This window comes from Cydia fagiglandana, chromosome 16 (genome assembly GCF_963556715.1).
Source record: "Cydia fagiglandana chromosome 16, ilCydFagi1.1, whole genome shotgun sequence".
In the NCBI taxonomy this organism is placed as follows: Eukaryota; Metazoa; Arthropoda; class Insecta; order Lepidoptera; family Tortricidae; genus Cydia; species Cydia fagiglandana.
Window position 1 is genome coordinate 11522841 of NC_085947.1, and position 22719 is coordinate 11545559.

Here is a 22719-nt window from a genome sequence, read left to right on the forward strand (position 1 = left end):
AATTTTTACATGAAAATGGAAAGAAGTGCTTGAGCAGCTTGCTAGTTGTTTTGATTTTGACATTGACAGTCGGCACAAATGCCAATGCCAAGCACTGCGTTGTATTTACAATGTTCAAATAAAAATCAAATATTTCATTGATTTATATTGTGACTTGAATCTATTAATTATTAATAGTTTCAGCATTCCGTCTTGAGTGTTGGATAAAATTCTAACCTATAGTAAAGGAATCCCTATTTGACTACGACGATGTCTGCAACCGTAACTTCGTCCGCATTTGCAGATCAATCAAAGCAGAAAACGTAATGTTTAATCTACTTTTTTTAAGCATTTATGCAGTATTATTCTTCGAATGTCTTTTTACTAACCCGAATTTATCTCTTTAGTTTGTTTTGCGGCGATGTGAATGGGAACTTCCTCAGTTTATTTTCCCGCGTCGAGACCATAGTAAAGAAGTCTGGCCCGTTTGATGTCTTACTATGCGTCGGAAATTTCTTTGGCGAAGACAATTCACAGTTGGATGCCTATAAAATGGGCTATAGGAAAGGTAATTTTATTCAGATAAATCATAGAAAAGAACTGAATTTTTGCACTACATTCAACGGGTTAGGTTTTGTAACACCTGATTGTTTTTAGTTCCAGTAACTACTTATGTTTTTGGGCCGAGCAATAGTGATCATTGTCAATACTACTGTGAAGAAGGATCTGAAATTGTTCCTAATGTGGTATATATGGGTAAGATATTAATTAAGTTATATACAAACTTGTCATTTATTGTCATACTTTAGAAATGTACAATCACAATCAGATATATTGAAGTGGCCAAGGTGCTCACAAATATCTGAACACTCCTCTATTGTCAAGGCGTTAGAGTGTGTGTACAAATATTTTTGAGCACCCTGGCCGCTCCAACATATTGGATGGCGACTGTACACACCTTTTTGCCTATGCCTAGCTTGATTTTTAAGAATTTAGATTTTATTTTACAATGTAATTAATCTCTTATATTTCCAACGGGATCAGGGGGGATCATTCTTATTGGTTAATAATATTAACAATTACTATTTCCAGGCAAAAGGGGTATCTTCACAACAAGCCAAGATATAAAAATAGCCTACTTAAGCGGGTTATCACGTAGAGAGCTCGGCAAAGACATGCCCATGTGTACATTTGAGCCCAGCGACTGCAGCGCAGTGAGAGATGCTTGTTTCCGGGGCCAGAGTGAGTATAGAGGCGTTGACATACTGATTACTACTCTGTGGCCTGCGGGGATACAGCAAGATGAAAATCAAAAGGTAATAACTTGCTTGACTCCATAGAGTCTTAATAGGGTTATAAATTTCTTAAAAAAAAAAGGCTATATTATATTATATAAATTTCTACAACATAATAAGATTAGAGTAGAAGTATAAAATAAACCAATTAAAAGTAGAGCAAGATACCAAAGTAAACACTTTAGTACACTCAAAAATGAAGAGGAAATATCAAAATACAAGGAAAACCTAGGAAAGTATGTATATAATTTGGAAAAATACAACATAAATGACACAGTACAAAAATTCCACGACAAACTAACAATTGCAATCCAAAAGAGTCTACAGAACGCATGTAGTACAACTCAAGAGACTCCGGGACGCAACATCCTGTCAGACCGCACAAGGAACTTGATGAAACGGAAACAAGAACTACAAAAAACTGCAAACAAAACCAGAGCAATGAAAAACGAACTTAAAGCTTTGTACAAACTAACAAGCAAATATATTAAATCGGATTACCAGAATCATAGATCTACAACACTTGAGCAACACTTAAAACAAAAAGGCAGCCTAAAAAAAGGATACAAAGAACTGCAAACAAAAAGAACTTGGATTGACGGATTAAAGGTATCAAATGGAACCAAACATGGTCGCGGGGAAATATTAAACATTGCAACAGATTTCTACCGGACTTTATATGCAAATTGCGATACAAAAAAACAAGAAGAGTTTCACAATCAAGAAATAATTATCCAAGAAAACAAAACACCTATAACACCAATAGACTGTAAGGAAATTATAGAAACTACCTGTAAGCTAAAGTCGGATAAAAGCCCAGGAGCGGACTGTATCACAAATGAAGCCATAAAGGTCGCCCAGGAAATTTTAGCGGCACCGCTAGCAGTCCTATGCAATAAAATATTGGAAACACAGGAGACGCCCATCCAATGGTCAGAATCAAGCATTATTTTATTATATAAAAAGGGAGATCCTAAAGACATAGGCAATTACAGACCCATTAGCTTGTTACCAGTAACATACAAACTTTTCTCTACAATTGTTAACAATAGAATACGTGCAACACTAGATAAGAAACAACCTGTGGAACAAGCTGGCTTCAGGAAAGGATTCTCGACCATGGACCACATTCACACTTTAGAGCTTGTAATCGAGAAGTATCAAGAATTCCGACGCCCATTATACATTGCATTCATCGACTACCAAAAGGCGTTTGACACAGTTTCCCACGAGAGCATATGGACGACTCTAAAAACTCAAGGCATAGAAAGTGGATACATAAATATATTTAAAAACATCTACAAAAAAGGCAGCAGCAGAGTGAAGCTGGAAACCATGGGTCCGGCCTTTCCAGTGGAAAGAGGAGTCCGTCAAGGTGACCCCTTATCACCAACTATTTTCATTGCCGTACTAGAGAACGTCATATGCAGCTTAAAATGGAAAAACCAAGGCCTATTTATCAAAGGGAAATATCTCAGCCACCTCAGATTCGCAGACGACCTGGTGCTGCTCGCGGAATCGTCCCGAAACCTGCAATCCATGATAGATGGTCTCCAAAATGCAAGCAAACAAGTAGGACTGGAGATGAATATAAATAAAACAAAAACCATGACCAACTCAAAACAAATAGATATCATTGTAGACAACAAACCATTAGACTATGTTGAAAGCTATATATACTTAGGAAAGCAGATTGGTTTCAACAACAAGAACAATGAACTAGAAGTTGACAGAAGAATCAAAAATACATGGAACAAATATTGGTCTTATAAAGAAATATTTAAAAGTAGCATGCCAATAACTCTTAAAAAGAAGGCTATGGACACCTGCCTCATCCCCAGCTTAACATATGCTTGCCAGACATGGAAGTTCACAGAAAAAATAAAAAATAAAATTATTACTTGCCAGAGGGGAATGGAACGAAGCATGTTGAACATAAAAAAGATACAAAAGATAAGACATAGTAAAATAAAAGCAACAATAAAAGCAATAGATGCTCTAGAACACGCTAGAAAGCTAAAATGGAGATGGGCTGGACATGTGGCTCGCCTTAAAGACCACAGATGGACAGCCATAGTCACGAACTGGAAAGGCCCAGACGGTAAGCGCCGAAAAGGCAAACCAAACATGCGCTGGGAGGAAGACATGAAAAGAATTGCTGGTCCAAATTGGAAAAGAATAGCACAAGACCGTGAAAAATGGATATCTTTGGAAGAGGCCTTCACCTAACGGGTTCCTACAAATTAAATCAACAAAAATATATTAACAAACTTATGTATAACAAAAGGAAATAAAAGGCTTTTTATTTTATTTATTTATTTATATAAAATAAACGTCTGGGTCCTGAAGGGTGTCAAAATAAGTCAAACAAATTTAGCAAGAGGAATGATGCTAGAAAAAGATAGACATAGAATACATATCCTTATTAACCCTTTGGTGCCCAGCAACATCACAATAATTATGATTTCACATATTATTTAGTATTGAGATTTTAAATCATATTGTATGTTTTTTCAGATAGAAGTAGAGCAAGAAAGAACATCAGATTTAATAGCATGGCTAACTATGCATATAAAACCGAGGTATCATTTGGTGCCTTCACCAAATAAATATTTCGAGAGGCAGCCTTACAGGTAACATTACATGCTAATTCCTACAGAGATGTACATCATACATCAGTACTAATAACTAAAAATTATGATAGACCTATTATTAAAAAAAAAGTAATTTTGGAGTAATCCAACATTAATTGTCTCTAGAAAGTAGGGTCATTACGTTAGTTTACCGTCCAGTGCCTGTCTCCGTCCACTTGGCGAAGTTTCTACAGAATCGCGTATAATTTGAATATATGCCTGTATATTCAAGAAATGCGTATCATTTGAATATATAGGAATATATTAAAATGATACGCAATTCTTTGTAACAACCAAAGTGGACGTAACGCCAAGTGAACGTAAACAGGCACTGGACGGTGAACTGACGCAATGGCTCTATTTCATAAACTATATTAGGAAATCTGAAAGAAAAATCTAACTTACACCAGGCATGGCTCACTCCCCGATTTCGTCGCTTTGCAACAGGTACCTAGCTACAAGTACATCCATTCCACACCAATTTTGGTGGCTAGCCATAAGCCACGCGTGGCGCTGCCGCCACCTAGCGGCCATATCTGTCCTGATCGTAACAGACGTGTTTTGTTAGAGAGTGATTCTTCTGTACCTACTATTATTTATTCTGTGCTTACACACATTTGGTAATACCACCAATAAACCAATCTAAATTAAAAATTAATTATTTTCATATGGCCTTATTTACAGAAACTTAAGTGTCCATCAAGACTACAGAGAGAGCGCAACTCGGTTCATAGCGTTAGCGCCCGTGGGCAACAAGAATAAAGAGAAGTGGATCTATGCATGTTCCCTGCAGTCCATCAGTAAGATGCGCATGACGGACTTGCTGCAAGCCACTACTGATGAGACAGCGTGTCCTTTCGATCCGGAGCTTTTGAAGCAACATCAGCCGGGGAAGGTTGTTAAGGTAAATTCAACTGTAATATAATGTCAAATGGTATTTAGGTATTTAGCCATAAAGGTTCTTGGCCCTGAATGTGCATAAGGGTCAAAATCACTGAGCAATAAATGAGATTTGTTTTTTTTTTGTTGCAGTTTACTGGCAACGGCCAATTCTTCTACGACATGGACGCGAGAGATGATGACCATGGCGGCAAAAGAAAAAGGAAGGGTGACCATCAAGAGAGAAAGAGGAAGGAGTTTGAGCAAGGTTTGTTGCCACATATGTTTTTCTCTCACTCTCACTGAGCGTAAACGTGAGCGAGTCGAGTCGCGTAAGCGAGAGCTGTGCGGTCCGGGGTTGCGGATATAGCATGTTTTTGAATTTTGATTTCTTGTAAGTTTTAACAAAAATAAAAAATTAGGAAATCCATGAGTTCGATCAATAATAAATTTGCGCATTCTTAGAAGCACTTTTCATATTTTTAGCTTTTGTGCTTGTATTGTTACAATTTTTTAAAGTGCGTTTTAAACCTATGTTCGTAATATTTATTTATCAGGATTTGAATCGATGAAGTCACTAGAAAAAATCCTCTAGATTGCTAATAACATTTTTGATAACCGTATTATAACCTAAAACCGGCCAAGTGCGAGTTAGACTCGCGCACGAAGGGTTCCGTACCATTGTTTTAGTTTTTGTTGTTATAGCGGCAACAGAAATACATCATCTGTGAAAATTTCAACTACATAGCTATCACGGTTCTCGAGTTACAGCCTGGTGATAGACAGACAGACAAACGGACAGACGGACCGCGGAGTCTTAGTAATAGGGTCCCGTTTTTACCCTTTGGGTACGGAAACCAAAAAATGCGGTACGATTTTTCAAAAACCCCGTTCTCTGTACCTCTTAAGATTGACCGGTAGTATTTATCTTGTATCCGCAGATCAGTGCTGGTTCTGCCTGGCGTCGCCCACCGTGGAGAAGCATCTCGTGATATGCGTGGGCGAGCATTGCTATCTCGCTCTACCCAAGGGGCCTCTCACCCCGGACCATGTCTTGATATTACCTATTACACATCACCAATCGGTTCTTAAAGTAAGTATAATAAATCTCTAACTAACACCATTGAAATTATTGGACAATAAACCGTGTTACAAGTGCAATAATGTGCATTGTTACTTTAATTTTTTGATAGTACTTAGTGACTTTTGCTTGTCACCCGACGAAATACTCAGTTGTAATAATCAAAATTGATAGACGGATGAACGTAACTTAGACAACAAAATCATTTTACTCGTACTATGCTTTAGAAGTTTAGATCTACTTTTGTGCCTATGATTTCGGTCAGGCAAGTCCTATTTTACGTCTAAAAGTAATGTCATCAGGAATTATTCACAAAGAACAATTTCAAAAATCTAATAGAAAGTGGTTAAATTATAGATCACATAAAATAGATAGGAAGGAGTATTTTTTTTCCTATAAATGGCTTTTACTTCTCGCAAATTTTAGCAAGGTCGATTCTGTCAAGTGTAGACTTTTGACTTGTGAGACGAGAATGCTAGGTTAAATTTTGATTTAATTGTGTTTAATTGAATTTTAATAAGTATGACATTTTCCAAAATGTGTCATTTGAAAATGTACCATATTACAACACACTTAAGATCAATTCCTATTCCAGGCGCCTGACGAAGTAGTTTCAGAGATAAAGAAGTTTAAAGACGCGTTACGCAACATGTACGCGTCCAGCGGCAAGGCGGTCGTGTTCTTCGAGAGGAACTACCGCACCTCGCACATGCAGATACAGTGCGTGCCGGTGCCGAGGGCCAGCGAGCCGCAGCTGCTCGAGGTGTTCCAGGTACGCTAATATCGACCTCATCACTCATGTGATACAGTTGATAATCGATACAACAGAGATAAAGAAGTTTAAAGACCGCAGCTATAGCAGGTGTTCCAGGTATGCTAATATCGACTTTATTATCTATTCGATAAAGTTCATAATCGAATGCAAATGTCGACTTTATCGCTCAGTGGCCCATTTTATAAAGCTACAAGTTACAATTTACAAGCGGAAGTCTCTTTCTAACCCTATGTGTTAGAACGAGACTTCCGCTTGTAAATTGTAATTTGTAGCTTTATAAAATAGGCCACAGGAAGTAATAGCCACGGACCTGTATACTTGTATAGAATCCGGATAGTACTGTTACTTGTTTGCTAATCATATTGACCAGTGGTCGGCAACCTTTTAGCTGTCAACACATAGTAGTTAACGAAGTTGACGCGGCCCGCACTTTGTTAATATTTATGACTTTCAGACATTGTCGTTTGTGAATAATACTTACGTACAAAACGGCCAGGGAGACTCGCGGGCCGCAAGTCAGAGGTTCGCGGGCCACATGCGGCCCGCGGGCCAGCTATTGCCGACCGCTGATATTGACCATTAACGGTAAAACGGTTCACAAGAGAGAATCATACCAGAGGGGGCAGAGGGCTGTCTTATGGTTTTATTGACGGTTTTTCTGTATTGACAGGACGAGGCGGGCATCAACAGCGTCCAGATAGAGGTGCTGCCGCCGTACTCGGAGATGAGCCAGGTAATCCAAAAATTCTGAATATGTATAAATATATATGTTTGTATGTGTGTGTCTCTCTGGCACCGTAGCATTTAAACGTGTGAATCGATGTCGATGCAGTTTCATTTATTTAAAAGCAAGTTTTCTAGCGGTGGTGGACATGTTTTATCAAATTCGGTTTATCCGTTTGTGTTGGGGGATTTTTAAATTTAATTTTATTAATAATTTTTCACGAATTAAGGTGACGAGGCCCGGGATGCCGTACTTCCACGCCGAGCTCCCCAGTGGCGAGCAGCTTTTTGCCAACACCAAGCAGAACTTCCCGCTGCAGTTCGGGAGGTATGTCAACTCTTAGCGTCACTTGCACCATCCCACTGACCCGGGCGTGTCTCACTCCGCGATTTCGTCGCTTTGCTACAGTTAGCTAAAAGTACATCCGTTCGACCCCAATTTTGGGGTTTGCCATAAGCCGCGCGTGGCGCTGTCGCCACCTAGCGGCCATATCTGTCCTGATCGTAACAGACGCGTTTTGTTAGAGAGTGAGTTTTCTATACCTAGTACTATTATTCATTCTGTGCCCGGGGTTAACCGGTTAAACCGTTGTCTCATAGTACTGGGAACCATGTTAACTCCAGGTTTAACCGGTTAACCCCTGGTTAGTGGGATGGTGCAAGTGGCCCTTACTGACGTGCCGTTGAATCGTTTCCAAAATTGCGAAATTAGCGCACGCAAAAAAATCTAAAATTTCTCATTATTTTGTATGGGAATGGAAATTTTCCATTTCCATAATGAAAGTTTCTCTTGGTTCCTGTGAAAAATTTCTGAAATTTCCTAGAACTTTTCGGAAACTTTCCGCAACTAGTTCAAGTCCGTCGAACGCTCATTCATTTTCTTTTCTTTTTTCAAGACCTATGCGTATGGTTCTTAACCTTTTGAACGCCAAACGGCACATCCATTTGTCGTGGATGATTAGTTTTGTGAATAAATAATGCCATCCTAAAAGTGGGGTGTTTTTCAGTAGATTTTCATCAAAAAACGATCGACGTCAAATGCCGTCTTTGGCATCGTAGTGTTGATTTTGCGTTGACGTCAATTGCCGTCTGTGGCGTTCAAAAGGTTAAAATTCTGTTTCTGTTTCAGAGACGTCCTCTCGGGCCCCGAAATCCTCGACTGCGAGGACAAAGCTGACTGGCGGCAGTGCCTCCTCAGCCGCGACCAGGAGGACGCCTACGTGGCAGAATTTAGGACGAAGTTCCGTCCTTACGACTTTACGGCGGACGACGACAGCGATTGATTCTGGGCCTGGCTCGAGTACTTGATTGACAAGATGTATGTTATATCAGGTAACTGCGTTTTGGTCATATTTCTTGTTTCCGTTTTTATTAAACTATTCCTTGTGCTCGACATTTACGATTAAATTGTACAGTCATCAGCAATAGTATCTTACACAACTAGGGCCGCAAAAATATGTGACACGTTCTTATTTGGAGCGCAATAAGAGCGCGTCATATATTTTTGCGGCCCTAGTTGTGTAAGATACTATTGCTGATGACTGTACCTATTATTGTATCTGTCCACTCCATGCGTGTAATTCATAATAAGATACTGATCAGTTCTTCAGTCTTTCGCCTAGATAATTGCGTTTTGGTACGTTTACTTCGAGTTTTTCGGAACTTATGTACGAAATATCATTTGATATTTACCACTAGCCTTTCGGTGAAGGAAAACATCGCGAGGAAACCTGCATACATCTGCGAAGAAATTCACAGGTGCATAAAGTCCCCAATCCGCATTGGGCTAGCATGGTGACTATAGCCCAAGCCCTCTCGCGCAGCGGAGGAGGCCTGTGCTCAGCAGTGGGACGTAAATAGGCTGAAATGATGATGAATGATGACATTTACTTCAGTTTTATTGAAACTGTCCCATGTTGGACTAATTATCTACCTATATAATTAATTCCGATACATGCGGATGTGTAAACTTTGGATCAAGCAAAATCGAACCTCTGATCAATGATATTAGCACGTGAAAACTATTCTCAACTTGTATATAAGAGTTGTATATATACTATCATATACCTTTGTATATAAGCACATCATTGTAGTTGAAAAAGTAATTTTGGTTTTGATAACCAGTCTAATCTTTGCTGTAATAATCTTTACTATTTATTCATCGAATCTTCAATAATTTTAGTAAGAATAATTACTGCTAAAAATATTAATCGTTGATTAGGATACAGCTCTTGTTGTTGCTCTTTAATACCTTATACTTACATGAAATAATGTATTCTCTCAGTACTTTATTTTCTTAAATATATACGAAAAAAATATCCCATTCACATTTATCATTTCATGATAAAATTTTTGTAAGAACAATTTTATTTGTCGCACTTCAATATCAGTTGGAATGGTTTCAGTCAAAGTGGAACTAGCTAATTAATGAAAGATTTATGTATTATGGGCATTTTCATTTAACTTGTACAAGTTAAGCGCGACTTAACTCTTGTTTCAGTTACCTCTAACCGTTACATTCCTGACAAAATGTATGGGATTTGACATTGACCGTCAGTTTTGTAACGATTGCTAACCGGCCGTTATAGGTGTTCAATTAAGTGAAAATGCTCTTATAATTATTGAAAATACCTACTTATCCTTACTACTTGGAACAAGACAATTAAAATCGTTGTAAAACGACCTGAGAACAATTAAAAATGAATGTAATAATTCTTCTTCAAATGTACGTAATACGTGTAAATGTTTTAGGCGTAAGTGAAAAAATAAAAACACAAATTTTCAAGTAAATGAATTTTTATTTTCGTCCACATCATACTGTCCTAACAACTCATTTGTTTGCTTTATAAAAACATATCTGTAACAAGATGATTAACTAACCCTTACACGTACGAGTATCAAAGTATCGTAACATAACTCTCAAAAATGATATGGTACATTGACTAGAATTCAAACGACTTTTGAGGTCTAATATATTAAATTATTTAAAGTCTCGAAAGTAAATGACATACGTTTTTGTAGGTCTAAATAGTTCGCTTTTGACCTCCGATGTGGTCATATTCAGTCCAACTGGTTCTGTTTGCTTTGCGGTTCCACTGTAAAGGTAAATCAAATTGCTATATTTTGTGTTAATTTTTGATAGTGCCATTTAAAAATACATAAATTTATGATAAGAGAATTAGCCACGAATAACGGTTCGGTATATTGTCATATCTAGCGGTGCTCGGTTAAGAGGTCGGAATCTTATAATATACAATGCTGCTTGGCACAAATATTTCTTTTTTGAAGCCATTTAGTCATTAGTGTATCTTGATTGGAAGATACTCTTACATCCTACGTTATCCCGACTGACTAGCATTAGGGTTGTGTTTAGTATATATATAAAATAGATCTCAATTAAATATAGGGCAGTCTTCGTTGGAATTACGAAAGTCAACGCAAACGATTGTAAAATAGTAAAAATTCACACAATCCACTTAAAAATATTTTATCGAATACAAAATGTCGTGTTAAGTGTCCAACACTCGCAACTATTTCTACTGATACAGTTCGAATGTACATTAAAGTTAACTTTCTGCCGTATTCACCAAAAAACTATAGGTAAGTGTATTGTCTTGTGTTACCGTTTACTGAGGATTGTTTATTTACTAAGTTTAACTATGTTTAGACCCTTCACACACTATCGTTTCTCGCCAGCTTAAATGCAGTGTTTGATTTTGTTTGGTATCCGCCATGGCCATGGCACCACTGGCAAAATAGTGTGTAAACGCTCTTAAGGTAGGTAGTGGTATGCGGTTTACATAAGTGTGTTCAATTTACATTTACTGCTTTCGGGGTTTACAAAAATGGGTTTAATATGAACTTGGATGTGAATAATTATTAATATCTTTAGGGCATTGTTGAAGTATGTGTGAAGATATTCGTAAACAGCTTATTGTGTGTTACCACAACTGAAAAATGTCCATAAAGCTACGACATATAGGTATTTGAGTTACACGTTAAGGTATGTAAGACATCTTACAGTTATATAGACGTTAAGAAAGACTTGCCAATCGAAACGAACGTTTCTGATAAACTTTACAACAATAAACAATTATAATGAAAATACCTATGGGATATAATTTTACAATTACATCCAAAACTAGTTTTAAGACTTTGGTCAATAAGGCATTAAGTTTAAATATATACTTTTATTTTTAATTATTGTTCTTCTTATGTTTACATTCGATAATAAGTACACAGTAATTACAATAATATTTACAGAGCGACAGAGCCAAGAGGCTACCCTCAAAGTCGAAAAAACAAAACGATTGCCGTGTCCTTTTCAGACCTCGCTCTTATATGATAGAGTGAAAAGGATAGAAAAATTGTTTCATTTTCGAACTTTGGAGATCTCACCAAGAATCGGAAGCCATGAGCGGCGTTCCGAATACAGAATTGAATATCGTAAGTGGCACTAAGAGTAGTCATTTACTATACCTACCTATCTATCTACAGTCGTATGTACACCACTAGAAGTAGGTACGGAAGTATAGAAATTTGGCAACTTCAGTAAATCGTTTTCAACATCATTTGTATTTTATAATAATTACAATACATAATATGTTAGCGTAGTCTCGATCGTTATTAATACCAGGAAATGGGAATATAATTGTGCCGCGCTAAACAATTCTGCTGTGTTTAGTTACTTGCGTTTGAGAATTCGTTCAATTTGAAACTTCGTTGAATCTGAAGGTATTTGCCCTGGTTGGCCCGTTTAATATCAATCGCGCGTACACTTTACAAACACGCAAGAATTAAAGATGCACACATAACAAGAATTGCATATTTGTAATGATTACAATATTTTTTTCCTGGAAATGTATAACGCATGCGGCCTGCGAACCTCTCACTGGCGGCCCGCGAGCCTCCCTGGCTATATTGTATTGTATGTAGGTAATATTGACAAATGACAATGTCTGATAGTCATACATGTTAACAAAGTGCGGCCCGCGTCCACTTCGTTAACTGCTATGTGGCCCTTGGCTGCTAAAAGGTTGCCGACCGCTGCTCTAGCAGATAGCCTTTCGCTTTTTCAGGACTATAAGCATGACCGTGGTTACTAGGTTGTAGGCCTATAGTGACAGTAGTTTTATTGGTAGATGTTGCCGAAGCGTTCCGCGCCACGGCTGTACCGCCGGAAGGATTGCTCAGCTAATCTTCCCTGCATTCCACTGTAAAGACAACGGTCCACATTAAGTATTAAGCGTTATTGACATTATTAAACCACTTGATGAAGTAGTATACTCGTAGTACTATACAATGTACAACACACCTCACAGGCTTAATGACGCGTTTTTAGTAATCCACAAATAGGTACCCAAAACAATTGTTTTATTGAATGAATCGGTTAATATTTTCCAGCATGTTAGTCTCATTCTTGTGACTGAAAGTGCGGCTTCTTAGCCTCAAATTGTCCCATCCTGCAGAAAGCACGAAACTTGGCATGCATATAGTTTTTACGTTTATAAGAATAAATAAAAGTAGAAAACAAGCCGAGAAGTTACTGTTCCCCCCTCCCCCGACTTTTATATCCCCATTTATATTTTTAATAAATTTTAATCATAACAGAACGCTATGTCTAGTGTATTCTCAATAAAATTCTCTACAATATTGTCTTTGGAAGACTAGCGGCGGCGGCGGCGGCCGCAACCTTAGGTGGAAACGAAAGGTCCGATCGCTGTGTCTCGCTCCAATCAACCTATGGGCGCCGCCGCCGCCGCCTGTCGCACAATGTCGTGGCCGAACCGTCAACATTATATCTCATCGCAGAGCTTTACTCGACTCGCATTCATCGTGAACGCTACTCGCTTATGTACTATTAGTGCTTGAAAATGAAGACCTAGGCTCCGAAACATGTCACGCGAGTGAGTAAAACACATTGAGTTAAACCGTAAGTTATTGTGTTGTATATTAATGCAATAAATAAATGATTACGAATGAATTACACTGCAAACAAAGAAACACAAAACTGCCTTCAAACAATGGTCTTGACCAGCGAAATGCTATACATGGAAGTATTCTGTCCGCTCAATTATGACCCAACGCAAACTACCCCGCGATAGGCGGTACTTACAAACTGCTCGATTGGCAATCTCAGTACGACCGAGATGACAGTCAGTGACAAATGGCTAAATTGATTTATAAAAACAACGTTTTTTTGTAATTAAAAATATATTCATGTGTCGTGAAGTGGTGCAGAAGTTATTTTAGTTCATACCAAGGACAGTGGAATCACTTTTCACTTGTAGTAAACAGATAACTTCAGTAGAATTTGGAAAAAACATGACGATTTGTTTTGAATACTACCGTGCTAAGCTAAAACGTAACAACTGCATACGACTTTCATAACAACATACGACTTTTTAAATTGCGAGGATAATAGGGATGGTGTTATGCTAAATGAAGTAGACTATTTTATTAACTTGTGTTTGGTTTAGGTATTTTCTATATACTTAATTATAAATGTAGTAATAAATTCCTTCTTACAGATTTGTATTTTCCTTTTTTATTTCATGAGATGGAGCTATAAAAAAACTACCTAGTTATTTCAAATTAATAATAAAATTTGGTATTGTCATTTTACATTACTTTCCATTCAGATTCCCACAACATGCTATTCGCAGAGAACTATGGAAAAAAGCTGTCCAATTAGAGAGACATGAAATTGAGTGGATGCCTGGCAAGATATCTAGAATGTGTTCTATTCATGAGATATAACCCGTGAGATAATCATACCCGGTCTCCTATATGTAGATAAATTTTTCCTATCATGCTTTCACTGAATTAATTTAACAAATACACACATTATCTGAAAATGTTGATCATATGAATCCACCCTCTACTGTCACATATATGTAGGTTCTCTCTCAAGCCATTTCCGTTAGTAGAAAAGAGCGGCAAACATATTAACTCACATTATAGACGGGTCTAACGCGAATTATATTCAATTACCTTGATTTACCGACGTAAATCAGTTTCGTTCCGTATAATGTGAGTTAATATGTGTTCAAAACGCGAAAGTTTAAAATATTATAAGAGCGGCAAATTTAGAAAATGTAAGCGCGCGAACGGCTGTGGTCCAATACAAAATTTTAATTTTGCACCTTTTTCTACTGACAAACTTGCTTGACCGGCTATATACATATAAAATATTCTGAACTGAAAGTGGGGATTTATTGTGACTCCGCCTGTTCAAATATTTTTGACCCGATTCGTGTACCCATATAAATTTTGCAGACTGTATAGCCAGTCCGATTTCTAAGATCAAGTTCGCCATACATTTACTATGGCGTACTTGATCTTAGAAAAACGGACAGACTATACCTGAAGGTGACTTCGCACTGCCATGCAGATTGATAATAAAATATACAAAATACTTATTATAGCGGAATACATTTATACAACAATGATATATTTACTTATGTTGAGTTAGTCTGTCATGTCATAACAACATTTTAACTAGTTATCTTTTAATCTGCATTAAATTATTATACGTGAATTATTTGACTGGTTCTTCACTGTATGGCATAAACCTATCCCTGTCCAAGTCATATTCTAATCAAATATGAACCACGAACTCTCAGCGGCCAGTACGTACAGCAAGAAGGTTATTAGCGGATTAATGTCGCTGATTGGTAGTTATTGACATTATATGCATTTCATCTACACTTACCTATGTACCATTAGTATAATAAAGATGACTATTCTTTCGTTTACCAGCTTTGATTACAGGCTCTGTAAACGCGTCGTCTTATTTGAATGTAGGCGTAATTGTGTGTGTGTGCTAATTTGGCCCGAGAATTTGAATGGTAATGTTCCTAAAGGCGGTATCCTTAGTTATATATGATCGCAGGTCTTGACATACTTAGACATGGTCAATCTACGTGGAAATACCTATTCTTAGATACATTTTGTGCGAGATGGTAGGATGGGTGTGTGAAATTAACAAGACATTTAAAATCAATCGAACCTTAAAATTGTATTAAGTCCGATCCAGATTAGTGCGCGAACCAAATATGCGTAGCCGATGTGCACATTGATTCCTTAAGGGGCCCACTGATTAACAGTCCGCCGGACGGTATCGGCCTGTCAGTTGATCGGAACTGTCAAAATTTTGTTCTAACAGGCCGATACCGTCCGGCGGACTGTTAATCAGTGGGCCCCTTTACGCTCATTGGCTAATAGCCTAATAGTTCTTGTACAGTCGTGGCTTCCGCGTGCGATTCGGGTTCTAAGTCTGGGTGCATATTAACGGGTCGGCAACGACATTGCGCGACTTGCAACGGCGGCAGCGATAACCATAGATCAAACCTTTCGTTCCCACCTATGGTTGTCGCTGCCGCCGTCGGCAGTCGCGTAATGTCGTGGCCGAGCCGTAAGCGGGCAAACACACAAATGTAAAACATGAAAACATCAAAAGTAGGTGCAGTATTTTCTTTGGAACACCGGGACAGTCGCGTTCAGGGCTATAACCGCGAAAATCGAAGTTCACAAATTGCGGGGATTTTTCTCTGTAACTCTAATTACGCCTTCATTGGAGTAAAAGAGAAAGACCCCCGAAATTTGCTATTTCGGTTTTCGCGGTAACCGCTCTGAAACTAGTTTGTTTACTTTGAACCCAACGACACCGTCTACTGTAAAAAGACGCAGTGTTAACTTGTGTAAGTTTATATTTCCCGTACCTATTACCTATAGTGGGATTATCTCGTGAGGGCTACCGTTGACGATCGCTAACATAAAGCATTCATCTCTTCATAGTTTAAAGCTAATGTTACATTATATAGGCGAGAAGGAGGTATGGTGCGCGAAGCCTTCATGTAGAAAAAACATATCTTGAAGACATTTTAAATATTGAAAGGCATGGGAATTGGGAACGCGTGTTTGGTAGTGACGTGTGTCTTCTCTACGTATAAAACTGACGGCCGTGGTTCTCATGCGTGCACCGCAGGGGCTCCTAATGCAAGTAAGATGAATGCTTTATGTTGGCGACAAGGACCACTGCAGACATAACTAAACTCAAGGCCTGATTGTCTATTGAGGCTGTCTCTCAAAGATCTGACAGATTTCCTTGACCATTTAAAGTGTCATTCGATGGAACTTGCTAACTATAGGTAAACAAAAGTATCTAGTAATTTGATCATTTTTTGACAATTTCAATATGGCGGTTTGTTTACATAGTTAACAAGTTCCATAGAATGATCTGCCTCTGATTTCAGATAAAGCTGTAGTGGTCCTACTATGTATGTACCTAAAATGTACAGCGTTACGAGTAACATACGGTCGAACCGAACCACGACCTTGGTTCGTTCCGTATTGTTTGATCGCGTATCTATCCAGTACGTCGTACACAGTAATATCGCTCTCTAACACACAGCCGCCGTGTCCTTATATGCACCAAGGTTGTGATCCGGTAGAACCGTGTGTTGACGGTTTAAAGCCTGGCCACGCCACAACATCGCTTACGTTATTACACGTTAATCTGAAACGCCTCGCGCGGCATCTTGTCGCGCTTGCGCCGGGGCTCGTCGGTGTCGTCTGAGAACCGCGACGGAGGGTGGATGTGGTCGTTGAATGAGGGGTAGTTGGATATGCTGAAATGTTTTAGGATTTAGTTCTATGGCGGGCGGTTCGAAAAGTTACTATGAACTCTTCAGTTCAATAGTTGTATGTCTATCGGACAATTGTAATCGAAAGATCAAGATTTTATGTGCGAGAGGAACGCGTTCGTTTGATAAGTTGTTTTGATAGTTCCAGAACCAGTTATAGAGTAGCGACCATTGTGGTTGTGATAACTAGATAATTTCTCGATGCCTCGTAGAGGAAGGCTTCCTTTCGCACGTGACTGCGGTGCCGTTTTGTAAATGTTGATAGTTTCTTAAAATTATTGCAGCTATTAAGACCAAGGAAATTAAAAAGAAGAACGGGTCGTATTTGCACTACGCCCAGATCCACCAGAATTTTAGTTACAGGTGACAGTCACCTATAGCTGGGTTGTTGTCGATATGTCGTTGTTAAGATACATCGTTTTCGTCTCTGCGGTACCACAAAATAAGGCCAATCATTTGAATCTGAAGCTTAACGCTATGGCTGCTATACTTAAGTATCCATTCTCATGCACCTGGAGCTATACTATTACAAAGATGGGCATCGTTCTGACAATGCTACTGTTATAGTGTTAGTCACCTGAATGTTGTCTCATCGTTGTGGCTGCTGTAACCACTGGAGCTCCTCACGTGTCGCTTGCCCATCGCGCCGGCTTTACCCTTGCGGGAGGGGAACGCTTTCCTCACGACGCCCCCCACCGAGTTCTCCGAGGACGAAGAGGATTCTTCGCGCTCCACGCTTGGGTCTGGATAACAGTTTTAAAGTTTAATTTTGTGTCATTTATTGACATTGTAATAGAACGTGATGATTTTGAACTACCTATTTTTTGGGCAAATTCAGTCATGATTCACGAAGCATACCACCAGAGTGTCAGTTACGAAAGCTCCTTGACTTTTCAGAGAATGCTAGAGAGCCGACTTTTGGTTGACGCGGTTACGTTGTTAAGGCGTGGAATATCATCTCGCCAACATTCTAATACCTATTAAAATACCTACTGTTGTACTATTTTAATAATTCATATTTAGTGTATCTTTATATGTTTAATGTACCTGAATGTATTTATGTGTACCTATATATATGTTTAGTTATCTAGTCACTTAAGTATTAAATTAGCATGATTTCGTTATCATGCGATTTGTCGAGGAGAATTTATTCCCCTATAGCAAGTGACGCCTGAAAAGGACAAATGCTACATTCTATACACCAGCGATCGGGCTATTTAGATGGTTAATAGCTGTAGAATGTCTGGCAGTGTTGTTTTGTTTCTATTATTCATTATAGCATTAACCTTTTGAACGCTAATGACCGATATATCCGCACCGCAGGTCCAACGCCAAAGACGAATTAATCGGTCGCAGAGACATAGATCTACGCGCATATGCATAAAGTTCAATTTCAATTTTTGATAGTTCGGAAAGTGGCGTCCGAGTGGCAGCTTTTGTGTTTGACACGGCGTCGAAAAGGTTAACAGCTGTAGAATGTCTGGCAGCGTTTTTTTTGTTTTTATTATTCATTATAGCATCAATCAGTTGAGATGGATTAATTTGGAATGCAATAAGCCAATCAGTAATACATGAGTTGGGATGCGCGGGGCGCAGGCGCGCGGGCTCGCTGTCCGAGTGCGGCGCGCTCGCGTCGTCGCTCGCGTCGTCCTCGTACTCTGTAATGGGCAGGTGGAGCGTTAATATCTTCTTCACCTCCGAGTCCGTGGAGCCCAAGTTGTCCGACTCTGCAATGCAATGAGAACTGTCGGTTGGGGACGTGGGGCCGGGAAGGTCGGGAAAGATACGACGGCTCGGTTGGAGAGGCAGAAATGTACGTATATTATATATGACTTGATTTGTAGTCCTATGGTGATTACAAGAATTTGAAAAGGTTAAATATGTGAATGTTCGAGTTATAATACTGTCCTAGTACATATTAAGCGCTTTTATTTAATCACGAGTATGTAGGTAGGTACCTATTATCTACCCTTAACGGCCCGGTCAGTGTTGTGGTCATCAGAAGAGTGACGGTTGATGCTATTAGGTATAGGTAGGCGTCATACAGTCACATAAGTACGTCACAAAACAAAGTTAGACGACACTCAAATCTAAATGATAAGTTGAGCATTATTACCTTTCTTTGTTAAATGTCCACATATGTCAGTTCATAAGTTATGACAATTTATTAGCATTTTATTTGGGCGTGGTAACCGGAAATTTAGTAGACGCAAAAAAAACGAATTACTTTGATTTATGTTAATTTAAGTACCTACGTATAGGTACTAACTAGTCTTTTTACTTGATAGTAATTTAGTAAATAAGGTATTAGTTTATTTTGATCTTTAGAGGTCATATCTTTCCCGAGCATTATGTGGAGAGGTAGAATGTAAAAACTGAGCAACACAACAATGGAAGACGCTCATGATTCGCCACCAAGGATCAAAATTTCAAAATAGAATTAATAAAACTTCACGTGGCCAGTGAATATGGAAAATAATATTATTTAGAAAATATAAAAAATACAACAATGGTAGTGTCAATGGATATACATAAATGACTGTGGTGATTTGGTTATGAGTTAAAGTAGTTAGCATGCAGTTGCAATTTTAGATAACAATCAAATTTCTTATCAGTAGGTACCTAATCGTATCACAGAAATAAAATCGTTAAATATTTTCATAATCAAATCATAATATCAAAGCATGCTGCAACTTGATAACAGAGCCAAAATGTATTAATTATTATTATTATTTTGTGTCTCCTTTTGGATTTCACGGGCCTATAAATCCCGGTCTTTTGATAGGCTTGCGTGGGGATATAGATCCAACACGTAGAGGCCCCTTGGAGAGCTTTAATGTCATGTAGAACGCCTGCTGGAACCCGTTCACAGGCGCAACAATAGACACCCATGAACCGGTCGCAGCAGGCATTGGGACTATTGTAGAAAAAGTGAACAGTATTCCGGTCTATGGATTGATGTTTGGGTGGACAATGAGATTGGGCTATTGTAAAAGAGGTCCGGACACCTGCCATAACAATGTTAACACCGTCATCGAGGCAGGCGGTGACTCGCCGCTGACTAGATGGGCCCCTGAAACTGTCGTCGCGAAGACGACCAGGAGCAACATCGGTGTGAGCGGCTCAGGGGTGTCGAGAGGTGTGCGCCGCTTTCTACCCAGTGACTGTTAACAGCCACTGTGCCAACTCGCGTCTTATGCATCTTTCACTTCCACCCCTGGAGCATATAGCTCTAGCGACTCCTCTCTGGACGGCCAATGAAGGCAAGCCAGAGCTGAGAGTCCTGCGGGTCCCCTTGGGGTCCACTCCGACCGACGAAGACACGCCGGAGACGGAGACCCTGACCGACTCTCGGGAGCACTCGGGTCCGTGGGGTCGTTACTCCCCAACAGCTCGCCACAAGCTGCCCTGCGGGCTTATTATTATTTTGTTTCTCCATTTTGGAATTCACGGGCCTACAAATCCCGGTCTTTTGATAGGCTTGCGTGGGGATATAGATCCAACACGTAGAGGCCCCTTGGAGAGCTTTAATGTCATGTAGAACGCCTGCTGGAACCCGTTCACAGGCGCAACAATAAACACCTATGAACCGGTCGCAGCAGGCATTGGGACTATTGTAGAAAAAGTGAATAGTATACCGGTCTATGGATTGAAGTTTGGATGGACAATGAGACTGGGCTATTGTAGAGAAGTCCGGACACCTGCCATAACAATGCTAAAACACGTTATCGAGGCAGGTGGTGACTTGCCGCTGACTAGATGGGCCCCTGAAACTGCCGTCGCGAAGACGACCAGGAGCAACATCGGTGTGAGCGGCTCAGGGGTGTCGAGAGGTGTGCGCCGCTTTCTACCCAGTGGCTGTTACCAGCCACTGTGCCAACTCGCGTCTTATGCATCTTTCACTTCCACCCCTGGAGCATATAGCTCTAACGACTCCTCTCTGGACGGCCAATTAAGGCAAGCCAGAGCTGAGAGTCCTGCGGGTCCCCTTGGGGTCCACTCCGACCGATGAAGACACGCCGGAGACGGAGACCCTGACCGACTCTCGGGAGCACTCGGGTCCGTGGGGTCGTTACTCCCCAACAGCTCGCCACAAGCTGCCCTGCGGGCTTATTATTATTATTATTATATGTAAATGCACAGGCAGCTTAAAGCTGATACGTGCACATCAATGTCCACTTGTGTTTTTGTGAATTGAAATGACTTTCGACATAAAAGGAAACCTCATTGGAATGCAGTTATCGTTACTTTGTATATTCAGGGACCAGTAGGTATTACTTCGTTATCTGATTTTAATAATAAGTATAGTTGTTTTCGAATAACAAAATAGGGGGATGGCGCGGTCTCATGAAACTGAAGATGTAATAAACTAACAGGTCCTAATCTAATACCCTCGTGTAGCCACATAGATTTTTTAGTACAATATGAATTGGTCTTAAAAATAAAGTTTTGTGAGGTGAATGAAACTAAAGTAGATTTCATTATCATTTCACAAGTTGGGAACGGGACAAAGTTTCAATAAATGCAAACAAATTCTGCAGCATTCCACGGGATGTCAGATTGTAAAAGAATAACACCACAAAGCCGAATCAGTACTACAGCATGACAACTAGCTACTATACATTTTACAAAAAAAACTCTGATAGGTATGTTACAATACATACTTTGTGCATGCTTACCTTTACAATTACAACACCAGTTACGCTCCCATCGGGTTGCATAAAAGGCCATCATTTGTCAAATTGAAATCTCAATACTTAAACTAAAACGGGTCCAAATTAAACTCCAATAGAAGGTGCGGTCTACTTGAAGCAAAATCAATAGTCTAACTACTTATAGGTAAGCTTCTTTTAGACTGTTTGCGGGGTAGAAGTGAGGGGAGGAGGTACCTTGGCTCTCGGAATGAGGATCGCGGAGACGATTTCCTTTTCTTCTCACTTTCGTGTATTCTGGCTCCTTGCCCTGTGAATATGATACATTTTTAATTACCCAATTCTTCAAAGTTAGAGCTTGATTCTGAATAGTGCTGCCAAAATGTACTTGAGTTTTCAAGTTTGTCATCTGAATGCTACTTCAGTCAGCCCCAGTAGGTTTCTGAGAAAATACGATGGAAACTGACTCACTACATGTGTACCTTATATTTATCATTCTGCTTGAGGTCGTGGTAGACGAAGGAGCCGCGCACTGAGTGGTACGGGCCGCTATAGACATTTCCACTATAGCTGCTTTCGCTGTAAGTAGGCTTCGTTAGCTGGAACGTTGCATATGGACAGATGTCTTCGATGTATTCTGTAACAAGAAGAGTTAAGTAAAAGCTACTTTATAAAAACAGGTTGGCAGTCTGAAAATGGGAACAAAACCGCAGTTGAGTACGTGAAACGTTGTGTGCCTGAGCGTGTTCGATCTCGACCCTTCAGCTTAGCCTCAAGTCTCGCATCGCTTGGCGATTTCGGGCCTTTGGCCTACGCAGTCCCTTGCAGCTTATAGTTGGGCCTATATGAGGCCGTTTGCGATAAGGCATGTGTAATAGTGTAGGTACCGTTGGACGCGTGCTTGTAGTGGTGCGGCGGCGCGGGGTGCTGCGCGCGCGCGGCGAGGTACTGCTGGTCGCGGTTGACCTTGTTCTGCAGCTGCGCCACCGACGGCGACTCGCCCGCCGCGCTCTCCGTCGCCGCCGTCTCCGTGCCGCCCGCTTCTGCCACGAGAA

The 22719-nt window shown here is 39.7% G+C and overlaps 2 protein-coding genes across 2 annotated transcripts in view; one reads left to right on the forward strand and one right to left on the reverse strand.

The window, feature by feature from the left end:
* The first annotated feature begins 81 nt into the window (after positions 1-81).
* LOC134671971 (CWF19-like protein 1) lies at positions 82-8797 on the forward strand. The gene is made up of 12 exons (XM_063529855.1): positions 82-302; positions 387-547; positions 637-735; positions 1072-1295; positions 3792-3907; positions 4592-4811; positions 4940-5054; positions 5728-5879; positions 6463-6639; positions 7313-7375; positions 7596-7693; positions 8495-8797. The coding sequence occupies exons 1-12, from the start codon at positions 250-252 to the stop codon at positions 8646-8648; spliced, it is 1632 nt and encodes a 543-aa protein (XP_063385925.1). The 5' UTR covers positions 82-249; the 3' UTR covers positions 8649-8797.
* A 3658-nt stretch (positions 8798-12455) lies between these two features.
* LOC134672231 (cell adhesion molecule Dscam2) overlaps positions 12456-22719 on the reverse strand; it is an 83077-nt gene continuing 72813 nt past the window's right edge. Inside the window, exons 31-37 of the mRNA XM_063530131.1 lie at positions 22552-22707; positions 22147-22301; positions 21902-21974; positions 18584-18739; positions 17590-17755; positions 16870-16997; positions 12456-12578 (exon numbers count right to left, since the gene is read on the reverse strand). Of these exons, the coding sequence (XP_063386201.1) occupies positions 16874-16997; positions 17590-17755; positions 18584-18739; positions 21902-21974; positions 22147-22301; positions 22552-22707 (830 nt within the window). The 3' untranslated portion in view covers positions 12456-12578; positions 16870-16873. The remainder of the gene's footprint in view (positions 12579-16869; positions 16998-17589; positions 17756-18583; positions 18740-21901; positions 21975-22146; positions 22302-22551; positions 22708-22719) is intronic.

Coding starts and splice junctions, on each gene's coding strand:
- LOC134671971 (XM_063529855.1), top strand. CDS start 250: ATGTCTGCAACCGTAACTTCGTCCGCATTTGCAGATCAATCAAAGCAG. Junction 5,055..5,727: donor GAGGAAGGAGTTTGAGCAAG/GTTTGTTGCCAC, acceptor TTGTATCCGCAG/ATCAGTGCTGGTTCTGCCTG. Junction 7,376..7,595: donor CGTACTCGGAGATGAGCCAG/GTAATCCAAAAA, acceptor TCACGAATTAAG/GTGACGAGGCCCGGGATGCC.